The following is a 20,255-nucleotide window of genomic DNA, read 5'->3' as shown; positions in this document are numbered from 1 at the left end:
GGCTCGAATTTCCGGTAGATGAAGTCGAGGGTCCCGCACGCACCCACGCGAGTGCCGCGAGGCCGAGCCGAGTTTGCCAGATGCATTCGCCCCCGAGCGCAGGTCGGGAGACCGCGCGACGACGACTGTTATTGATTTTCCTTTTGAGTGTTTTATCTTTGAAAATCATTATTCTCAATAATTCCCCCCCCCCCCCCCCCCCCACCACCACACACGCACACGCGCACACACGCACACCATACCACCCCAAATCACCCCCATCATGCCCCCCAACTCGCACGCCGCCGTCACCATCCCCACCTCCGACACGGCATCCACCCTCCGTCCCTTTGTCCGTCCATTCCACGCCGCCACCTCGAATGCAGCCGAAGGAGAAGGGCCGCGAGGAAGGTGCGAACAAGCTCGACGCGCACTTCGGCACGGGACGCTTATGATGGTGCTCAAGGTCGATCGGATTTTACCGACCGAGGGGACTCGTTGAGGCTGTCATGAGCGGGACGCGCGTCGCACTCTACTATCCTCCTTCTCCGACGATGCTCCCGGTCAAGGATGGATTTTCATTTACGGGCGTAGCGTACCTTCGATCCTACGCCGACCACCAGAGCTCCGCGACATGGTCGCCCTGGGCTATTGGACTGGCTTTTTACGCCGCTCTTCTTCATCATTTGACAATCTCATTCGACACGATCGGCTCCTGTTCATTGACAAAACACGTCTCGCTGACTCTTGCGCATTATTAGGGATTTTCATCGGGCCATGGACCAAGACTAAATTTTAAGCGATCCAGAGTATCGATGTTTTTTTTGTTTTTTTTTTTGTTTTTTTTTATTTGTTGTTTTTTGTTTTATTTTGTTGAGTCCACAATAAACCGTAACCTACTTACAGCGCCTCCTCGAACATAAATATTTATTTTATTATCTTGTGATAAAGAGGAAGAGGAGGAGGTGGATTGGCTCTCGAGTCGATTAATAAAGTAAAGTTTTTAAAGACCGTAGTAAAAATTGACCGTAAAATCGGGAATAAAATGTTTTATTTATTAATATCATAAGATAGTGGCATTCATATTTGCTTTGCACTTTATATAGACTTTATATTGGCAGATGTTTGCAAAAAGTGACGTCAGATTAGCCAATGAGCTTAAGATGTCTTGAAATATTACGAGGTGAAAACAAAAAAATCCCTACAAATACTGAACATTGATTATATAGCGTTTCATTTAGGATAAAAACGAGTAATGTTATTGCTTATTCTAGAGCATTCTCCGTGTCATCATCGTTGGTAATTTTCTGTTAACTGAAAATGATTAAAATTTTTTAATTCATGCATTGACTTTGTAATTCATATTATGTACCGATAGATGTAAATGACTTTATGTAAGAGAGAAAGGCACTGTTTGATTGTGTTAAATTTGTTTACACGAATCACGCCATCTGCCGCTAATTATAAAAATGTATAAATATATAAATACTCGAATACATAAAGCGTGGATCGATGTAATAATGAAATTATTATTTGATAAGACAAATTCAGAGTCATTCTTTACGTGGAAGATAATGTGTATTAGAATCAATTGGATAATTTCCAACAGAAATCATTCGAATACTGTTTGCTTTCAAATATTTTCCACAATTTTTACTTTCATACGTATTTTTGCGTCATTCATAATGATATTAATGGAGCGAAGTAGGCTTTAATTTAATATTGTATTTACCAATTTTAATAATTACACTTTTAGCCCATAATTGAAATTCTATATTCTTACAATCTGAAAATAATGGACGTTTAATATGTCTTAATGTAATATAATAATAATTATTTGTTTCGTGTTAGAAAATTTCCTACGCTTCGAAAGATATACTTGTAGTTATAAAAAAAAAAATGTATTATATTTAATCAAGATTTTATCTAATGAAATTAGATAAAAAAAATATCAAGTATTATCTCGACACTCGTCACCTAAACTGTCTAAAGCCTTGAATTGAAACGATAGAAGAAATTACTACGAAAAAAATTTTAACTATATAATTAAACAATTATTAATTATATAATTTATGAGTAATTTCATCGTCATTACTGTATAAATATTGATGTTAATTTCATAAAGGAATTTTGTAATATCGATGCTGCAACTCAGTACCATCTAACGAAATTATTAACTAAGTAATTATTTAACTTGGAAAGAATTTGAATACGCACGATGGAAAAACAATCGATTTATTTCACTGTGAAGTAATATAATCTTATCTGTATTTCGATATATATTATTTGTATCTTTTCCACATAAATACAAAGGCACATATTTATAAAGAGAAAATCAACGAATTTTTATTATAAAATTAAATTAAAATACATGTGATTGAATGCAGATGTTATATCAAGATACCGATTACTTGAATTAATGTATCTAACTAGAAATGCGAAATCCAACTAGGAACGATTAAGCATTGTATCAAGAAAAAGCAAATTCCACATTGGCACAAAAAGGTCACTCGGAGCGTGTACATTCCTATACATCTTCGCTAGTTTCAAAAAAAAAAAAAAAAACCAACACCCAAAAAAAAAAAAAAAAAAAAAAAAAAAAAAAAAAAAAAAAAAAATAGAATTACGCATTTGGTGACTAAACCATTACTCTCTAACTACTTCATTCCCTCATTGCAAAAACGAACAATAAGCTTTAGGCAAAATAACAGTAGGAATAAAAATAAAGGAAAAAACTTGAAAACTGATTCGGAAGAGAAAGGGAGCATTCGGAATGGAACGTCGTAACAGAATCGCACTTTCCTTCGGTCTCTCCATTTCAGGAAAAATAAGCACGTGCGTTCCCGTTTGTGCTTACGTGCCACGACGAACGCCGTCTCTCCTTTATAGCCTCGTCGTATTAATCGGCCGCAAGAAAGGAAAAAGAAAAAAAAAAATCGCCGTAGATTGCAAAATTATGGTTTGCTTTGCATTTACTATTAAGGCAAATAAGAAGCGCGGATTATTAAAGTTGGCCGAATGCATTATTTGACGATTGTTCGTGCACTGATTATTAATCCTACGCATTCCCTTTGAGCGAAGTATTCAAGAATTATTAAAATTTTCTTTCTTTCCGGAATGATGGTGGAAAGTCGAGTTACTGATTATTCGAGCTTCGAGTAAATTATATGCAATGAAGGCTCGGTCCATTCGGTCCATGTTACATATAAGTTCACTTCTATACTTTCATACTTAATCTATAATCGTACATCTTCAAGTCCAAGCATTTTTAATGAATATTTATCGAAAAGTTTCATTTTCCTACTTTAGTTGCTTATTATACTTGTGTTTCTATAAAAATACCCGTGTTCAACAATTGTATATTAATGTAAACGTAATGCAAAATTTTTTTTTAATTTTTAGAATTGTGAATCCGTGAAATAATCTATTAATTCTATTTATAAAATAAAGTAAATATTTCTATATTCGGTTAGATGAAAATAAAAACGAATATAAATTTTTTTTTTCTCTTCTAAATACATTGTGTGGGAGAATTTGAAGTCGAAAATTCAAATTTTTATTCAGGGTTTTTTATTTGTAAAATAAAGCTAATACATGATTAATTACGTTAATCTATAAATTATATATAATCTAAGGATAATAACATCACTGTTCAATAACCTTTCACAAGTATCTATTCTAAAATACTTAATGTATATTTAAGCTTCAACTACTTTTAATGTTAAATTAAATTCTAAAGTCTAACAAGTTACCGACAATTTTTATTATAATTAATGCCATCGGATTGCCAGCTTTATATTAAAAAAATATTTTTACATTACAAATAGAAAAATAAATAGAGAGGATTAATGATGTTAATTATGAAAATTGACGACAAATTCATAATAGAAGTTATAATTTAGAGTCACGTTTAATCTTTTTAAATAAAAATATATTATTTGTAAATTAATATCCCCGTGCTAATAAATCCTATTAATCCTTCAAGGAAAATGTTAACATAAAAATATTATAAATATATAGAAAAGATTTTCTATTACATTACAAAAATTTTCTAACTTATAACAACCGTTATTTAAACAATAGTTAATATTCACGGGAATTCATTTAAAGGCATTCTCAAAGATAAAACCATTAACAAAAAAGGACAAAAACTTTTATAAAAGAGTAAAAAGAAATTGTTCGTATGTAGTTTTTAGCTAATATTAAATACATGATTATAAAGTGTATTTATTTTTCAATTAATTTACAATTATTTTTTCAATGCTAATATTGCATTCTTTTTTTTTTAATTTTCATCCAAGTTTTTTACAATTAAAAATTATAAGTATGCGTGTACGTACATCTGTATTTAAATCAATAGGATATAGTTTTTAAACCATAAGCAAGACATTAATTTGACATTTTACAAAATTGATCTACCGATTGTTTTTGTTGCTTAGATATAACAAACGTGAAAGTATAAATCGAGAGAATTTTTTAATAGATCGATTAACTTGATTGTTAAATAAGCGAATAAGCTGTTTTTCATCCTCAACAATCTATTTATTTAATTAGGAATTCTTTAATAACACGAAACCACATATTAAAAAAAGGAATTTAATACAAAGTATCAATATAATACGAGTTTATTTATAAATTCATAAAATTATTAATATTATAGAATTTACGTAATAGCTTGTCTTTAAAAAAAATTGTTTCATTATACTTTTTTTGCATAAAAATTATAATCTTTTACCCTCATTAATGTACTGTTCGTTGAAATTGGTATATAAAGGAAAATCAATATTTTTTATAATATACAGTATAACATAAAATATGAGTTATTTTTAATATATTAAAAAGTTGGACCCGCAGATAATTTTTTTTGTTTGTTTATTTTGTTTTGAATAAAAATTAATGAAAACAATTTTGATATTATCAAAAGTTAATAATAATAAAAGAAATATATTGTAATTTTTACTTGTATGTTTCTTGTTACTTTACACTGTATTTTATAAAAAGTTTTGCATTTATTCATTTGTAATTTTTTACTTCATCGTTGAATATGTGTAAGTTGTATGTTTCCTGAAATAAATAAAATGCATTTAAGTAACTTTTAATGAGTGTCAGAACTTTATTTAATCATAAACAAGAAAATTTCTTTTTCAAGTTGGTAATAGAATTATCCTATCGTAACTTTTCATTATAAGGAATACTTTTTTTTTATTTTCATATATTTAAACTTTTATCAGTGTATTATTGAATTAATAATTCTTTTCACCTAGTTATTTACAAACCCATTTTGATTATATAAATACAGGTACAGTTAAGTCTTTACTAGCGCCATTTAAAAAGAATTTTTAAAAAATAATCATAATGGATGTTTGGCATTAAAGAATAATTTTGTCTAATAAATAATATTTAGAATTTCATTAAAATAGTAATTTATAACGTAATAGAATATGGAACATTATTTGTAATATTATTAAATTAATGAGTAAATAAGAAATATAATGTAGATATATATATATGTGACATATACACCGAGTATAAAATTTTGAGAAATATTTTCTCAATATGAACCAAACCAAATACAATTAACATAAATTGTATTATTTAATATTATCATGTGTTAATTTATCCTTTCGCTATTATTTCGATGAAATAAATTTGTATACTCCTACATAACAATGAAAGAAGCGCATGACGTTTCAAATGGAGATATTACGATATAAATGAAAATAATAAATAATTCTGTATATATTAAATTTTTAAATAAATTATATTTTATTGCAATATCTAAAAATGCTCATTTCTTTAAGATTAATATTTTATTACGTACAAAAAACACTTAATCTTTCATTTTATTTCTTTCAGTTGTAAATTTAATTTTATTTACAAAGAAACTTTTGCTTTCAGAGGATTAATTCTTCAAGTGTTATCGTTTGCCATTGTACATTCAGATTCTGCTATTGAAAATAATATAGTAAATTTTGTGCTACTGTGAAAAATATTTCAATCAAGCATTTGATTAAAATGGATAGATTTAAATCAATATTTTTCAATGAATTTATAAAATTATTTTATAATATTAATGATTTTGACATTAAATTGCGACGATAATATCGTGAATTATATATATATATATATATATATATATTAACTATTACTCATAATCATTGATACAAAATTTATGTTCATTAATTACATAAAATTATTCATTTCTACTACAATTATTGAGATTTATGAATTTAATCTTTATCGTATATGGTTCAGAATAAAACAATATTTACTCATTATTTCAAATAAGTTACAATACATTATTAAATTAATTTTTAAGTGTTTAAATACAGTTTTATAATATATCTATTGCAAACTTCATGTAAAATTGAAAATGATAAATATAGTACTCTATATACTCGAACGAAATTCAAATTGTTTTACTCTAAATTACTCAAGATATAAAAATAGAATGAGCAGGTGTGATAAAAATTTATTAAACACACAAGAAATGTTCATGACTTTTATACACAAAAAATTGCACATACTTTATTTTTATTATATTTTACATAATTTCACATACAAAGTTTAGTCGAAATTATTTTGTTTTCTTTTTTTTTTTTTATGTATAAAAGTTAAGTACAGAATAAGTTCTTGTGTATTTTTTTCTATTTCCATAATTACAGAAAACGTTAGTGCAGTTTTAATGATAAACAATCATTTATTTTATCAATCGCTTTATCTCCTTTTTCACAATAAGAAAAGGAAATAAATTATTCATTGAATGATTTTCGATTTTTGTGCCTTTGACAATTTGATTAAATTGTTTTTTTTTTTTTTGTTTAAACAAAACGTCAACACATAGTACGATAATCTGGTTATAATTCATATGGTTGTACAATATTTATAAAATACACATAATTTGTAAGAAAAAGAGAATTCATTAAATCTAATTTTATTTTCTTTTTTTTAATAATTTCATAAAAAAAAAAGAAAAAAAAAGAAGAAAACAATGTAAATAGAATTTAATCAGTTCAAATAAAAAATCAGAAATTCTATGTTTTATAATTTCTCTTTTTCTAATGTAATTAAATATCAAACGCGCATGATTACGTTAGAAAATCGTTCCGACTCGTTGCGTTCGTGGAATGTAACTGAATAAATGAAATAATGAACTTTTTCAAAGGGGATACATACAGTTCATTCAAATCTTTTTGTAAAAAATAATAAAATTTCTGGCATTGAAATATATATTTATAAGTATTTTACAAATAAGGTCAAGATTTATTTATTTAACGCCTTCGATCAATTAATCCTGCAGTATTTGTAAATGATATAAATAATCATTGAAAATAATAAAAATATTAATCTATTAGATATCAAATGAATTAATAAAACTTTTCTTTATAAAACATGTAAAATTGCAATTTCTATACCATAAACCTACTACTTTATTATTATATATTTCTTTTATTAAACAAAAATAGTATAAATCTTTTACATTAAACTATATTTACCCCCTTGGCGGTAAGTGTTGAACACTGGTCTGTACGTAACAGATTATATGCATGAAATAAGAAAAGTGACAGTCACAGAAAATCTAAAATTTATTAAATAAGTGTAACTCCTTTTGGCGTTTAAATAGATATAGATTAGTTTCGGTTTATTCATATTATATATATATATATATATATATATATATATATATATATTTTATTTTTTTTTTTCGTTAAAATTAACACTCGGCGCAGCATCTCGTTAGAGAGAAAAGTCTTCGATTAAATATTAATTTCTTTATTATTCTCAACTAGCGAAGAAGACTTGAGACGAGTATTTCACGGGAGAATGAAACTAAACTTAAATATACCTATGATTATTCATCAGTTCACCTGACGCGCAAAATTGCGATTGGTATCATGAGCTAGTAATGTTGTTATTAATGAAAAATAAATAAAATAAGCCCCTTTGCAATAGTTACTCATAATTATTACTATAGCCCATTATTTAGCTTGCATATATATTTTCTCTCTCTCTCTCTCTCTCTTTCTTTCTCTCTCTCTCTCTCTCTCTCTCTCTCTTTATAATCGCTCTTGGTCTCTCTGAAATAGTCTTCGAGTTTAAATTTGACAAAAACAAAAACAAAAACAAAAACAAAAAAAAAGTCAAAAAAATTGAAATTTCAAATTCTCATCAAAATTTATTTTATCTATTTTTAAATTAATGAAATTTCACCTTGAATTTCGTCTATTTTTTATGATAGATCTAAAATTTGAAAATTTTTTTTACGCACCTTAAAATACAAATTAATAATATTTACAATAAAAAACCAAAAAATTTCACGATTATTTAGTTACAATTTTAGATGTTAATTTTCTGAATTTTAGATCTAATCAAAATAGTTAAAATTTGAAATTTCAACTTCTACTTTACGAAATTTAAGCTTGAAGGCAGCTAGAGATATGTAAATAATAATCCTTAGTTACTACGAAACAAATAATTTTTATACATCTTCCTTTTAACAAATGCTCATATTTCTATCCAAGCATTTTCTTCCTTCGGATAAATGACACATAAAAATAATCTCTAGTTTCCAGTATATGGTCTGCTTTAATTTTCTTGCTTTTACAACACGTACATGGAAGGAAGTGTTCGATAAAATATCGTCACGAATTTTTATCTAAAATTTGTATTTCGCAATCACACATCTGTATCTTAACCAGTTGATGCGTTCAATCATCAAGACGTGGTAAAAATTAAAAAAAAAAAAAAAAAAACAAAGGCATGTACAAAAATTAAAAGCAGAATTACACCGTTACACCGGATGTTTAAACTTCACGCTACCGCTTCTTCCCACTTTATTACGAGATTATTATGAACACTCAAAATGTATTGGGAACTTTACAAGGGAGCGAAGGATATACATAATATACATACATGTTCACTTACTCATTCTTGCATTCTTTCATTCTTTCTTCATCCCTCGCGCGCACAGTCGTATTTACCGATTCATTTACACACACGTGCGCTGCAAACTACAACGAATTTACAAGCTTCCATTTGTTCTTTCGTGGTTTTTTTTTCATTTTTCCTTTTTTTGTTATTTTTTTATTTTTTTTTATTTTATTTTTTTTTTTTACAGTATTCGTCTCCCTATCAATTTATTTTCTGAGTAATTAACCGATCAAAATGAACCCTTTTACCAAAGTTAACAACTACTTCCATTTGTAACTATGAAAAATCGACGACATAACTATTTTATATACCTTATTTAACCATCACTTATCCATTGTGCTATTATTCATAATTCTTTTCTTTTTTATGTATGTTTTTTCCATTCTGTAGAAGGAATTTCAACGAATTGTTTTATTTTCCATATTCTCATATAGGCACACGCGACTTCGTTTTTATACACATATCTTGCGGCACTATAATGGAATTGTTTTATGAAGTGGTGACAGAGGTTCAACCACTTGCTCATAACTTATGATTACTGGTCAGCCACGTGAGGCCTTCGTAAAGTCCATCTCCCGTTGTGGCACAAGAAGGTTGCACGTACCAATTTCTATCTCGTATTCGCGTCAGTCCGAGCTTCTCCTGGATCTCGTGCGGTTTCATAGCTATAAACCATAAGGGTGAAGAAATTTTAATTTCTTGTATAATTATAATATTGCTTATGGTTATTCAATTCAAGACTTTTAATTATTTTCTCCATCGATGTATGTGCTAAGCGAATGTTTTAACTTAATTTTCAATCGCTAATGATATCATGACACAATTTTATTTACTATTTACTTTAATATCTTTTGAAGAATTAAAAATACTTAAATAGCTTCAGAGCAAAGTATAGACATTTTCGTCGAGTTATTTTCAATATTGCTATATTTGGAAAACTGACGCAAAAAGTAAAAAGACTGCATAATAAAAAGAATAAAAACTAATAATAATAATAATAATAATAATAATAATAATAATAATAATAATAGTAACGCACAAGCATATTGAAATTTTTCATCGCGTGCTTCTTTTCTATGCAAAAAATAATTAAAATACAAAGTTATTTAAATTAAAAAAATCGAAAATGTTATGTAAAGTATTTACAAACAATTAGTAATTGTTTACTGAGCGTAAAGTCGATATCTTAATAATATTAAGTAAGTTGATATAAATGTCAAACCATTTGCGACTCGTTTATGGTGTAATTTAAAAAAAAAAAAAACTTATTTTAAATAATTTTAAAATACTATTTTTGATTAATACAATTTTTCATCACAGTAATTAAATGTTATTAACGTCAATATTTGAAACATTCATATAGTGGGTAATAATTTAATTGAAATTAATTTTAGACCGAAATATATATATTTATTAATGCACTTAAATTACATTACATCACAGAATTTGTAAGAAGTCAGTGCAATTTTAATAACAATTATACGTAATATATATGAGTAAATTTATGATCTTAATAACGTTCAATTCTTTTAATAAAAAGTGAGTTGAATTATAATGATTATTTTTATTAAATTCATTAAAGCTGAACTAAATGATTAATTGAAATATAGAAATACTAAAAGAAAAACTTAATCATAGTCAATTTAAGTCAATTTAAAAAAATTAATAATTTCAATTTTAGTATGTAAATTATATATTTTTTATTTCTAATCTAAAGCCAACTATTCATCACCATATTAACATTTTTTTATATTTATACTTAAAAAATCATATTTATAGTATATTGTTTATATTCAATTGCAAATAAAATTGCAAATATTTTACATTAATATATTGTACAACGAAATGTTTGTATTTTATGAATATTTTTATATACTTTATGTTATGCCCATTGCGAATATTGATTATGTATTGGATAAATGACATTATATAAATCTGAATAACTGCTTACTATTTATTAAGAATTAAATACAATTCAATAGTATAAGTAATTATAATTATATTCAAGTAATTGGATAAATAATAATTGTATATAAATGTCTATTAATCTTAATGAAAATTTTTCAATATATTAAGATGATGGAGTAGTTACAATAAATCCTTCCGAGTATATTTAAAAAATTTTATTTTAGTTTTTACTAATTTCTAATTAAACTAACTCTATGTTAATATATAAATTAATGTGGCTTATGAAGTAATTTACATTGGTAGTAAAGGAGTATATATAAATAAATATTCATAAATATACATATATATAAAAATTAAAATAAATTGTAAAGCTAATATCTGTATAGTTTTCAAACTATTTCAAAATATTTATAATTCAACATTTAATAATTATATTTTCAATTATATCACGATAATCTTTTCTCACCTAATTAAGTGCGCATTAAATACTTTATAAAAATATTTATTAAATGTTTATTAAAGTAGCAAAAATTTTATTAATGATAGTGAGAAGATGCTATTTACCATCTGGAAGATCCTGCTTATTGGCAAAAATAAGGATAATGGCATCTCGCATTTCTCTGTCATTTATAATTCTATGTAATTCCTGTCGAGCTTCATCAATTCGATCTCTATCTGCACAATCGACAACAAAAATTAATCCTTGTGTTCCTGTATAATAATGACGCCATAATGGACGTATTTTATCTTGTCCTCCTACATCCTAAACAAATAATAAAAATAATTTTAGATAATACATTAATTAGATTGAAATCCAATAATTATCAGTAGTCTATCAAATAAGTTAACGAAATTCTTCAATTTCTGATTAAAAAAAGTAATAATACTTTTCTTTTAAAATGATAGAATATATAATATCAAATACACTTACCCACACATTGAATTTAACATTTTTATACGTGACTGTTTCCACATTAAATCCTACGGTTGGTATAGTCGTCACTGACTGTCCTAATTTAAGTTTATACAAAATAGCTATTACATTTTAATAAGGAATAATATTTTTATTTGTTTCATAAAAAGAAAAAAAATAAAAAAAAAAAAAAAATAAATATCAGCCATTTTTTTATCAATGTTAAAATTATTTCTAGTATATAGATTAATTTATTTGTAATTTTTTAAACTCTCCTATACTATGTCTTCATTTTAATCAATCTGCCTCCACTCAAAATATAATTATCAATGTTGTCAATGTGAGTATGTAGGAGTAATGATAAATCCACATTATCAGACCAGTTAACCGGTCGTTTAGAAAAAACTAAAAATAGCTGTCACATCTGATAAATCTAAATTATTTCTTATACTAAATTATGGCATAAGTAGCTTAAATAATAAATTGATACATTTTCTGCAACAAAAATAGATAAATAAAACAAATGCCTTTGAACAATAATTTTCCTTTCACAAATTCTGTTTCAAACTTGATTATTATCTAGAATAAATATGTTTGTTCTACAATATCAGTGTTTGGAATATTTTACTTCTTGCTCATAAGAAAAATTTTATAGGAACATATCTTTAGAAGGAACCCAAGTTTCATGAAAAAAAAATTTAACTATTTTAAAAAACTAATCATACTTATTTACATGTTGTGTAATTAAAATAAAATACTCCTCATAACATCAGTACATTTTTATAATTTTACTTATATAAAGAATAGAAGCAAATATTTAGGCTATTTTTGTTATAAGTAGACAGTAATTTCAGACATTGTTAAAATATTAAAAGGATACTGGTTTTGCCGGCTGCATCCAAGCCCAGCATGAGAATGCGCATTTCCTTGTTGCCAAAGATCTTTGACAAGAGCTTGCCCATCCTAATGGCAGACTTCCTACACAGCTGGCACCTAAATCAATATTGTAAAACTTAATCGTTAATGCTTGATTGTATGATTGATTTATCTATCAACAGGGGAAATATAGGTTTTGTTTTTTTCAAAAGATTATTCTTTGTGGCTTATTGTATCAACAAATAATGTCCAAGCAATAAAATTGTATAAGTAAATATTGTTTATGTATAAATATTAAATTAGATTTACTATATATTAAGCAATTTAATATTATTGGGAATAAAAAATTATCATACTTTAAAGATCTTTTACAACAAAGAATTTATCTAACATACCAATAATCAAAGATAATACAATGAAACTAAACTTGTAATAAATTATGTTTATCATTTATCTATGTCCTTGTAATAATTGCAACAATTTGGACAAAAATGATTAATTGAATTTTTTCAAATACCACAGCGATAATAAATATTTTATTTTATATCATACGGCTACTGCTGTTGCTGCTTCGATAATTTAAAAAAGCAATAGTAATAACATATAATCCTTTATTTATCGTACAAAAATATATAATTTGTATTAGATAGATACGATAAGACTTGATAAGATATTATCAAAAAATTCAGTAATAAATTGGCTAAATTACTGTATAAAAAAAAGATGAAGGAAAAATCTTGAGAATGATTCAGTAGAATAAAAAAAAAGGTTCTATATGCACATACATATTTTTAAATAAAGATTTCCATTAGTTTATTCACCAATATTACCTTTTCTTATCCTACCGTTAAATAGTCACTGTGTAAAAATGCAACAGGTGCCGTAAACTATTTCTATCAAGCCGATAAAAAAAGTCATTTATTGTGCTGCATTGAACATGGATCTATGACACCCATACCAAGGAATTTCTGATATGCACTAGGTATAAATGGCGAGACTACGTATGTAATCGACACAGAAAGAAGAAACAGAATATAAAGGCCGACTTGACTTAATGCACAATTGATTTTACAAGTGGGTGTGGATTCTTAATAGATGTCACATCCTGTTTACAAGCATAAGAGAGTCGGTAGAAATTCCTTATGACTTACGGAGCTTATGTCGTTTAAATGCAACAAACAATATCAAATAAAATTATATACATATCCGAGAAAGATAAACGATGATGACATACTTTTTACATTGGCACTTTTTTTCTGACACTCCCTCTCACTTTGGATTGAGGTTATAGTGAAATTTTCATACAGAACTACTACGAAAATTTAGCGAAAGCGAGTGAATACTCGTATTGTTTACGTCAAGCCGTCACCCATTATAATGATAATACATTTTTAAAGGCTAAGAGTCAACCATCGATATAAAGACAACGTGGAAGGGGTAACCGCAAAAAAATTGAGAAAGAAGAACCGAAGTGTTCCGAGTTCCGAGCAAATATTTCGCCCGGCAAGAAGGTTAAGTAGCTTGCGCGGTACGTCGTTCCCTCTCTCTCTTTCATTTTTTTTTCCCCACACGAAGACGATTCGGTGAAAGACAAAACAGCTTAGCTATTTGGGCGCGGCTGTACGTACGAGTGCAAACATACACGGTGACACGCGACGCGAATTAAAGGAAAGTGAATTTGGAAGAGCGTGCCAAAGAAATTAAAAGCTAAACGTCACGGCGCTCGCATTCTGAGGCGCAGAGGTAAAAAAAAAAAATCGTTGGACATACAATACTTCCTGCTCGTGTCAATGTGCGAGAGAGAGAGAGAGAGAGAGAGAGAGAGAGAGAGAGAGAGAGAGAGAGAGAGAATCAGCATGGCGCACCGTCCCACTAAGTCTATATATGCACGTTAGAAATGTATGTGGACGCGTGTGCGCGACGTCCGCCTCACGGACCTTCATCAGCCATCCGCGCAATCCTCAGTCTTTTTTTCCGTTTGCTCGGTGGAACGAGAAAGGTGACGACGCATTTTATTCGATAAAGTGGGCTTCTTTCCCCCAGCTTGCGCTGCTTCGCTCTTGAAACGTGAAATCCGCGGACGAGACAGCTCGCGGGAGGGAACGAGAGCCACTTGCGCACTCACACGCGCACGCACACAGATGAGCAAACGTGCGATCTCGGTACTCGCCCTTCCATCCTCCGGGGTTCTCTTTACGTCGAGCCACGACACAACTCACCAAATAACATGGACGAGGCGCGGCCGTGTAATAACGATTTATCATCGGCGGCACTGCACATCACAACACATCGTCGTCGTCGTCGTCATCAACATCATTATTATCATCACCGTCATCGTCATCGTCATCGGCATTGTCATCATCATCGTTGTTGTTGTTGTTGTTGTCGTCGTCGTCGTCGTCGTCGTCGTCGTCGTCGTCGTCGTTGTCGTTGTCGTCGCTCGTCTCCTCGATGTTCCCAACTGGCTGCCGTTGCAACTGCCGCTACAACTGCTGCTACAACCACCGCAGCTAATGGCTTTTCGGTTGTTTCGCGTCGGCGCCTCTGTGAGGCAAAACATAGACCCCGCGCACGGAGTAGAGGGCCGAGATAACGAGGAGGTGGTGGAGGAGGATGAGATAGAGGAGAAGGAGGAGGAGGAGGAGAGAGAGGAAAGAGACGCGAGGATGAGACACGAGACACGAGTCCACGCTCGTTCAGCGGTGACGGCGACGGCGATAGCCACTGCTCGCGCTTACACGACTTGACCAAGGATGCGGCGGGGAATCGGGGATTCGGTCGCTCTGCCACCGGCGATTATCATAACGGGCCTCGTTAACGCTACCCGCTGCTCTGCACTACTGTCGCTCGACTGCCGGCGACGTTCCTCCGCCGAGCGCTGATAGGGCGACGCCGCGGGCCCTCCTGCGAGACTGATGATTTCTTTCAAAACGAATCAGCCACCTCTCACGCGATGGAGGGATTGCGAATACCAAGTGGAGGCCAGAGAGGCCTATGACAAATGACAATGACCCGCGACGGTAAAGAGAGAAGGAGAAAAAGGTGCACACTCTGCTCGCTCGTCTGCTCGTCGTCGACTCGACGAGCAGCAAATGGGCAAACGGGCTGCGTAACGGTTCTCGGGTAAATTGACTGTCCCTTACCGTACGTTGCTGTAATTATCGTCCTTCGGCGTCTCATTATGGCCATTGCTTTTTCGCTTACAAATTTTCATATCACCCCTCCCCCTCACCCACCCACCCACCTCTTCACCCCATCACGCCCCACCCGCCGCTCACCCACTTCTTATCCCCACCTTACCCCCGCTCGCCACGTCGCTTCACTCACTCTCTCATTTGCTCACTATGCCCCTCCCCCTCTAGCGCCCATCAACTAACTTACCCATTATCTATTCATCTATCTATCTGTGTATCTCTTGTGTAACGATGCATTCCTTATCTAATGCAGCAATCCATGCATTTTGACGCGTACGATAAATCGTATTTGGCTCAAGTTCAATTCCAATTTTATACAATAAAAAAATTTTCTGTTTTATCTTAGCTTTACATCCATTTCATTACCTCCTAGCACATCGAATCCCTTAACTTTTTACTTAAAAATCACTTGTATCGCATTTGAGCATAAAAGTCAACAATCACGAATGCTAAAATGCAAGCGTCCAATTTTCTTAATTAATATATATTACGTACACTCGCATATCTGCAATTGATAATACAAATTTGAAATTCAGACCCAACTTTCATTTGTTTGTTTATCATTCAAATTCAACTTTCATTCGTTTGCATTCCATTCAAATTCAAACTTTCGAAATATACAACGTTTATTTATTTAGAATAAGATATTCTTTGTTTGTTCTTTTTTCTTTTTTTTTTTTTTTCTTTTAATCAATTATCTTTATGAAAAACTAGATATTCATCAATAGTGATAAGACATAATCATAATTTTAACATGTAAAGGTATGATTCTGTCTTTGTTTCATTTTAACTTCAAGGTGAATTTTATTAAATTCAATCGAATGATGTCATTTCCCGATGCTTCAATAATATTTGTTTCTCAGGCACTAATTACACAATTTTTTTTTCTTGTCAAACTTTGAGAAGCAATTTTCATATATATATATAACATTATAAAATCAGAATAAACAATAAAAATAAGCTATTTCATTAATTAATTATATGGATAAATTGAAACTAAACTCGCGAGGTCTTATAAGATGTCAGATTAATACAATATCGTAAATAGAAAAAAATCTATCGTCTATCGACTAGAGAAAAAAATAATATTACATTACATAAAAATGAATGTCCTATTTATTTGAAATGAGGCGATTGAACTTCAATAGAAATAATTTTCCAATTGAGAGTCTTAAGCACGCTTTAATAAAGTTACGTAACGTCATTCTAATGTTTAATAAACTAAGAATTTTTATTCTAAAGTATTATATTAGCAATATTATATAAAAGATGCTTTTGTACACATAAACAAATATTAATGACTATTGCAAAATAACACGATTGTTAATATCACTTTCAGTATATATTAGAACAATAATCATTTATAAATTCATTTGTATATTTTGAGTATATTTTGATTTTTTTTTTTTTAATTATTAAACAGAGATTATACAATATAATGGTTAACAGTTTACTGGAACTATCAAGATTTAATTGAAAATAGTCTTTAAATTTAAATAAAACAATTCTTATACATCCAGTTATTCATCAATGGTTTATTTTTAATTATAACCATAATATTGTACCATCATAAATGAGTAAATACATTTTATATTTGCTGTATTAATTATTTTATACTTTCATTAAAGGTAAATTAAGATTAAAAAATTTTCTAATTTATTACGACTACTCTGATGACATGCACGAGTCCGTTTAACCGCTTATCGGATATTATAATAATATTCTTAAATTCTTCACTACACCATGTATATTATTTTTTATTATGAATGACAAAGTACGTTTGAATTTTCTAATAACTCAAGCCTCTAAAGTAATAAAGTCTAATACCGCAGTGCAATCGATTAATTACATTTTTAAGTACACATTAAACGTACATTTTTTTTTTAATTCGCGTTTCATAATGAATGCGCAGCATGCAAACTCGGCGTGGAATAACTGTTTTTTTTTTTTTTTTTTTTTTTTTTTTTTTTTTTAAATTAATTACTACGGACATGCTGAGATATAAAAAATTTATTTTAAAATCATACATTTAGCACGCGAAAATGTGTTTAACAGGTAAAGCCAATAAATAATATTATTATCCTATTTAGATTATACATTTTACCTATACATTTTATTTTAATTGCGGTATAATATTATTATAATTAATGCTTTAGATGATAGTAATTATAATAGAGTATGTAGAAAAAATCATTTATACCAAAGTCAACACGTGCGCAAATAAATGTATGGTGTAAATAATTATATTATAGTTATTAATTTATAGTTTAATCAGGCAGTACCATAAAATAATTTTAAATAAAAATTGCGTTAGAATTAAGTAAATCGATACTGTTATTTATTTTCATATTTGACCAGATACGAAACTATGAAAAGATCCTTTTCTTTTTTTATATTTATTGCGCGAATGTGATTTTATTGTCTTCTTGCTGAATATTTTTAAGATTTTTAGTAGCTTAGCTACTAATAGATCTACTACGAATAGATCATTAAGATGAAATAATAGTATAATATAATTGTATATAATACTAAGTAAATTAATAGTAATCATTATATTTGGGGGTAGCTAGATAGATAAATAAATAAATAAATAAATACGCAAGCAATTCATTCAAAGGGTGAATGTTTTATTATGAGTTACGTACAAAATTCTTATAATACTCGTGCTCCTTATGTTCGATACTACGTTGTCGTAAACATAATTAAACATGCGAAATTCCTTGCATTTTCATACATAAAAAAATTTATAATATAATTTTCGAATCTTAAATCGACCAAAAAGTGAATATGCAGTAGTAATGAATTTTTTTTAATTTAATAATTTTTTCATAAAATTACTAGCACATCTAGTTCTTTTTTTTTTTTTTTTTTCTTTTTTTTTTTTTTGTTCATTTGAAATTTTTTTCATACTTACAGCCAGACAATTATCGCTAATTTAATGTATAATGTGTATGTATACGCTGTAGTGTATACCCATGTATATTTTCAGTATTTCTCGACTATCTGATATGCTTTCTCTTTTATACACCAATCGATTTTAAATACAAACGAGGAAAATCTACTTCCAAAATAATTCTCACGGTAAGACCGAAAATACTGATTCACGCTAAACGAGAGTAGGTAGCCTTTCTCAATAATTATTTTAATAACATTCAATTTTTTTTTAATTTTTTTTTTATAGAAATTTGATTGAAGAGCGCAAATGTTATATTTCCTTCATGTCCGTTATTGTAAATTTCGTTGCAAATAAATTAGATTTATTTATTGTATGGCATTAAGCGATCAACGCATTAATTGCTGTATATCATGGGTATCATCATTCTTCAAGAATTTATAAAAATCGAATTAACTATCAATTCCCAAAATACTCTTTCAACGACATTCTTTCATTTCTGGCATTAGTTTAAAAATTCGTTACTTTTCTGTTTTTCTGCGATATACATCACCGTTTAACATGTCCAGTCGATTTATAACATTTCCTAAAGCCGTACAAAAATACTTATCATTGTCGTTCTTAACATAATTGTTTAGCTTTTCTTAAATAATTAAAAGAGAGAATGAGTATATAATTTGTATAGATCTGAATTTGTTCTCTTCATAAAAAAATAATAAACATCTCAATTTTTTAAAATCCTCTTTGTTATTATCATCGTCGTCGTCGTCGTCATCATCATCATCATCATCATCATCATCATCATAATCATCATCATGATATTTCCTTGTTCAACATATGCCGTTAATTAAAAATACGCATTAAAAGTTTTGCAGCAATGATATTTCATCAATTATTGTACTCTAAACCAGAAGTAAAGTACAAAATGAAAATTGTAAAGTAAATAAGTATAGGCGTAACAAAATGTAAGGCGATATGTCAAATTTATAATTATTATGACGCTTTACTTGTATTTTAATATATATATATATATATATATATATATATTTACATAAAACGGACATTATACATAAGAATGACTAAATTTTTCCTTTATTTATTAATTGTCGTTTTTCAGTTTTTAAAAACTAAAAATCTCATTATATTCCAAGATAAAGTATCGATTCTATTTATTGAAAGTAATTGTTTTTCGATAATTTTCGATATAATATCCATTTTATCAAATATATATTCAATATAAATTGTGATAATAAGCGTTAATTTGAAAAATTGAAAAATAGAAGACGAAACATGAGTAAGTATTTTAACGGTCAATAAAATGCTTAAATTGAGATTTATATTTAAGAGAATATATATCAATATGAAAATACGATATGAAAATTGAATAATGCAACTTAGTCGATAGGATAGGTTAATTTACTTTTACAATTTATAGCTTTTTTTAGATAAAAGTCCATAATTATTCATAAGCCTTAATATTTTTACTATCGTTATAATAATGTTATACAAAACATCAAGTTAGTGAAAATAATCAATAAAGCGAGAGAGAGAGAGAGAGAGA

General features: G+C 28.8%; 1 protein-coding gene across 2 annotated transcripts; it reads right to left on the bottom strand.

Moving 5' to 3' along the window:
- Positions 1–9,074: 9,074 nt before the first annotated feature.
- On the bottom strand, positions 9,075–14,943 carry Arf51F (ADP-ribosylation factor 6). 2 transcript variants are annotated; one of them, XM_011506741.1, is made up of 5 exons: positions 14,827–14,943; positions 12,612–12,724; positions 11,750–11,853; positions 11,383–11,581; positions 9,075–9,575 (listed from the first exon to the last, which is right to left on the bottom strand). In XM_011506741.1, the coding sequence occupies exons 2-5, from the start codon at positions 12,691–12,693 to the stop codon at positions 9,433–9,435; spliced, it is 528 nt and encodes a 175-aa protein (XP_011505043.1). In that variant the 5' UTR covers positions 12,694–12,724; positions 14,827–14,943; the 3' UTR covers positions 9,075–9,432. The 2 variants fall into 2 exon arrangements, with proteins under 2 accessions (XP_011505043.1, XP_011505044.1); XM_011506742.1 differs by lacking the exon at positions 14,827–14,943 and adding an exon at positions 13,842–14,348.
- Positions 14,944–20,255: the final 5,312 nt, after the last annotated feature.

Source organism: Ceratosolen solmsi, unplaced genomic scaffold (genome assembly GCF_000503995.2).
Source record: "Ceratosolen solmsi marchali unplaced genomic scaffold, CerSol_1.0 scaffold6, whole genome shotgun sequence".
Classification (NCBI taxonomy): domain Eukaryota; kingdom Metazoa; phylum Arthropoda; class Insecta; order Hymenoptera; family Agaonidae; genus Ceratosolen; species Ceratosolen solmsi.
Note: the sequence above shows the minus strand (reverse complement) of the source record. Positions and strands in the feature narration are given on the sequence as shown.

What these genes read in the sequence shown, in the direction of transcription:
- Arf51F (XM_011506741.1), bottom strand. Translation starts at nt 12,693, where the DNA reads ATGGGCAAGCTCTTGTCAAAGATCTTTGGCAACAAGGAAATGCGCATT. An exon ending in GGATGCAGCCGGCAAAACCA is followed by an intron (nt 11,854 to 12,611) that starts GTATCCTTTTAA and finishes AAAATGTAATAG; the next exon opens with CTATTTTGTATAAACTTAAA. An exon ending in TAAGCAGGATCTTCCAGATG is followed by an intron (nt 9,576 to 11,382) that starts GTAAATAGCATC and finishes TATGGTTTATAG; the next exon opens with CTATGAAACCGCACGAGATC.